This window comes from Stomoxys calcitrans, chromosome 5, assembly GCF_963082655.1.
Source record: "Stomoxys calcitrans chromosome 5, idStoCalc2.1, whole genome shotgun sequence".
Lineage (NCBI taxonomy): Eukaryota > Metazoa > Arthropoda > Insecta > Diptera > Muscidae > Stomoxys > Stomoxys calcitrans.
In genome coordinates, this window is record NC_081556.1 from 64,771,914 (window position 1) to 64,776,478 (window position 4,565).

The 4,565-nt window shown below is 33.4% G+C and overlaps 1 protein-coding gene across 1 annotated transcript; it reads right to left on the bottom strand.

Moving 5' to 3' along the window:
* Positions 1–1,107: 1,107 nt before the first annotated feature.
* On the bottom strand, positions 1,108–2,489 carry LOC131998114 (uncharacterized). The gene is made up of 2 exons (XM_059370313.1): positions 2,154–2,489; positions 1,108–2,003 (listed from the first exon to the last, which is right to left on the bottom strand). Exons 1-2 carry the CDS (start codon positions 2,468–2,470, stop codon positions 1,424–1,426), a joined length of 897 nt encoding a protein of 298 aa, XP_059226296.1. The 5' UTR covers positions 2,471–2,489; the 3' UTR covers positions 1,108–1,423.
* Between the last annotated feature and the right edge of the window lie 2,076 nt (positions 2,490–4,565).

The following is a 4,565-nucleotide window of genomic DNA, read 5'->3' on the forward strand; positions in this document are numbered from 1 at the left end:
TCTACAATTCCATATTGGTTTTGTCTACCTAGCACTCACAGTTTCCGAGATATAGAATAATTTTATGTTGGGTCATTCTGGAAGTGACTTGTGCGGATGGAATATGTAATTTTCGTTTTTCTCGGAAACGACTTAACCAATTTGCAATCGGAATGATTCATTTGAAAGCCAATAATAATATCTACAATTCCATGCTGGTTTTGTCTACCTAGCACTCACAGTTTCCGAGATATAGAATAATTTTATGTTGGTTCATTCTGGAAGTGACTTGTGCGGATGGAATATGTAATTTTCGTTTTTCTCGAAAACGACTTAAGCGATTTGTAATCGGATTGATTCATTTGAAAGCCAATAATAATATCTACAATTCCATACTGGTTTTGTATACCTAGCACTCATAGTTTCCGAGATATAGATTATTTTTAGGTTGGGTCATTCTGGAAGTGACTTGTGCGGATGGAATATGTAATTTTCGTTTTTCTCGAAAACAACTTAACCGATTTGCAATCGGATTGATTCATTTGAAAGCCAATAATAATATCTACAATTCCATACTGGTTTTGTCTACCTAGCACTCATAGTTTCCGAGATATAGATTATTTTTAGGTTGGGTCATTCTGGAAGTGAATTGTGCGGATGGAATATGTAATTTTCGTTTTTCTCGGAAACGACTTAAGCGATTTGTAATCGGATTGATTCATTTGAAAGCCAATAATAATATCTACAATTCCATACTGGATTTGTCTACATAACACTCACAGTTTCCGAGATATAGAATAATTTTATGTTGGGTCATTCTGGAAGTGACTTGTGCGGATGGAATATGTAATTTTCGTTTTTCTCGAAAACAACTTAACCGATTTGCAATCGGATTGATTCATTTGAAAGCCAATAATAATATCTACAATTCCATACTGGTTTGGTCTACCTAGCTCTAACCGTTTCCGAGATATAGCACCCATAGTTTCCGAGATATAGATTATTTTTAGGTTGGGTCATTCTGGAAGTGACTTGTGCGGATGGAATATGTAATTTTCGTTTTTCTCGAAAACAACTTAACCGATTTGCAATCGGATTGATTCATTTGAAAGCCAATAAGATAGATAGATAGATAGATAGATTTTATTTTGTTTTCTTTAAACATTACAATTCAAATTTCTATATACTGTTTGATTAAGATAACAAAATGTAAATGTAATTAGTTAATGACAATAACTTTAAATAGTTGTCTGTCAATACCATATTTGTTTTAATTTGTGCTGTTAAATAGCTAAATTTAGTATGTTTGCGTAACATTACGTTTAGATATATACATTTTATAAGCCATAAAGTTAACGTAAAATTTTATAAAGTGTAAAGTTAAGGAAAAAATTTACATATTCTTTTTTTTTTTTTTTTTTTTTTTTTTTTTTTTTTTTTTTTTTCAAAATTGTTCTCGATTTATGTAGTTCCGATATCTCAAAGCATTGCTAACATAATTATATAATCCATCCCACCCACAATAAAAAGTTCCATTTAAAATTTGTATTAGCTGTACATCATCTAGATAGGCAGTTCCAAAATGCCGTACCCTAAATTCTTGTAATACTGGACATCTGGCTATGAAATGTTGCAAGTTTTCGACTTCTCTCAAGTTACACAATGTACATTGGTGTCTCGCTGCGTTTCTAAAAACGTTTCCATTCAGTGGAAGTACATCTGCCCTTGTTTTCATTATAATAGCAATTTTGTCCAGTTTCCAAACATCTTGCATGTATTCAATCCCGATTTCTGGATTCAAAAAACGATAAAATCTGCTTTCACTTGCTCTTGCTCTATCTATTTTCTCTGTATAGCTTTTCCTTTTGAGATTATTTGCAAGTATAGTTGTGGTTGTAGACCAATCTTGCGCTGTTCTGAATAGATTTTCAATTGGAACGTTAGTGCTTTCGGACCAAGATTTCAGTGCCAAGGCCCAGAAAATTTGTTTGTTCCATATTTTTATAGAAAGCTTATGCGGGAGTCTGTTATTATCGTAAAGGAATAAAGTTTTATATATATAATCCATATGTAGTTTCAATGTGTAAAAGTGGTTGTCAGGTACATCGGTCTCTAAAGATAATATATAATTTGGTATATGTTTTGGTTGCTTTAAAACCTTTTTCAAAAAGTACCTTTGTAGTTCATCTACTTCTTCAAACCAGTTGTACCCCCACACCTGGGCTGCATATGACTGTGTGGTTTTGCACACACTCTGGAAAATTTTCCATTTCGATATAAGGGATACATTTGAGTTATTGATCAGATTTTCCCAAGCTGCGTTTATACAAATCTTCGCTCGTTTGTTTCTTTGTTCTGCATGCTTAGTAAAACTCATTTTTGGAGTTAGAAGGACTCCAAGGTAGCAGTATTCGTTCACCACTTCAATTTCTTCATTGAGGTATTTCCATCTCTCCCTTGAAGATAACCGTCCTCCATTTCGAAACACCATTATCTTGGATTTTTGCAAATTTACCACCAAATTCCATCTACTACAATAGTTTTCTAAATTCCATATCATTTTTCGAAATACTTCAATATCATCAGCTAGTATGACGATGTCATCAGCGTACAGTAGTACCCGAATATTTATTTCGTCTAGCACTAACCCTCCTTCCAACCAGTCGTGTATATCATTTAAATACAGAGTGAACAGTAAAGGCGACAGCAAACACCCTTGTCTAACTCCTGTATAAGTATTAAAATGTTGCGATACATTATCTCCAGTCCAAACTACCGATTTAGTGTTTTGGTATATGTTTTGTATTAAATAAACCATCTTTGTTGAGATTCCGATTTCATGCAATTTATAGATTAAAAGTTGCCTGGGTACCATATCAAATGCGGCTGAAAAATCGACGAAAAATGCGTACACTTTCTTTCTTTCAGATAACTTGCAGTGGACGATTGATGCCAGGTTGTAAACATTGTCTACGGTTGAGTATCCTGGTCTAAAGCCTGCTTGAAATTCTTTTAATATATTATAATCACTAATCCATTTCTTTAGTCTATTATTTACAATTCCCATAAAAATCTTGGCCATTGTATTCATAAAAGAGATGCCTCTATAATTACTTGGGGTGTTTATATCGCCCTTTTTGTATATAGGAAATATTACCGACTCTTGCATGATGTTATCTAGCTGTCCTGATTCATAAATTCGATTATATTGACGTGCTAGCTCTGTAAGAAATTGATGTGATGAATATTTCAAAAACTCATACGGCACCCTGTCCATTCCTGGCGCCTTATTTTCTTTCGTTTCGTTTAAAACATCTTGAATTTCACGTACATCTATTTCTCTATCCAGTTCAATATTTGTTCTTTTCAGTACGGCATATTCAATGTTATTTGCAAACTGTGGTTTATTTAATAGCATATTGAAATATATCTTAAAATCCTCAGCAGAAATACTGCTACCGATTTTATGTTTTTGTCCTCTTATCTGTTTTGCAAGTATCCACCATTGTTTTACATCTGTGGTGTTGCAGATTTTAGCTTCTAACTCTCTGGCATACTCCAATTTCCTTTCTTTACATGTTTTCTTGTACGTCTTAACCGCATTCAGATAAGTTTCTTTGTCTTGTAGAGTGCTACTTCTCCTGAACTTATTGAGGCATTCAAATGATTTTTTTCTTGCCCTCTCACATCGACTGTTGTACCAGTCTGCTTTGTATTTGTTGCATGTATTTTGTTTATTTGTTATTACGACCGACTTCTGAATTAAATTGGACAAATCTGATAGATTGTCTATACCATTCCCATTTATAGCTAAAAGAAGGTTTTGATTCAAGCTGTTCTGGTATCGCTCAGTTGTTGCCTTTTTCCAAATAAGTTTTGGCGGTAAATTTAATGGCTTTGCATTGATATCGATTTTATTTAATTTAATTTCTATTTTTAGTGGAAAATGATCAGACCAAACTTTTTCTTCAACTTCGAATTTTTTAATCATTTTCAGTCCATAATATGATATTGCTGCTAAATCGTTAACCGAACTGCCATTTTTGCTCACATACGTGTAATGCCCCTCTTCGTCTCCTTCGGTTCTGCCATTTAGAATTAACAGTCCATTATCCTCACAGAATTCCATATATTGTTTTCCTTTTGCATTTACAATTGAAAGCCAATAATAATATCTACAATTCCATACTGGTTTTGTCTACCTAGCACTCATAGTTTCCGAGATATAGATTATTTTTAGGTTGGGTCATTCTGGAAGTGAATTGTGCGGATGGAATATGTAATTTTCGTTTTTCTCGGAAACGACTTAAGCGATTTGTAATCGGATTGATTCATTTGAAAGCCAATAATAATATCTACAATTCCATACTGGTTTTGTCTACCTAGCACTTATAGTTTCCGAGATATAGATTATTTTTAGGTTGGGTCATTCTGGAAGTCACTTGTGCGGATGGAATATGTAATTTTCGTTTTTCTCGAAAACAACTTAACCGATTTGCAATCGGATTGATTCATTTGAAAGCCAATAATAATATCTACAATTCCATATTGGTTTTGTCTACCTAGCACTCACAGTTTCCGAGATA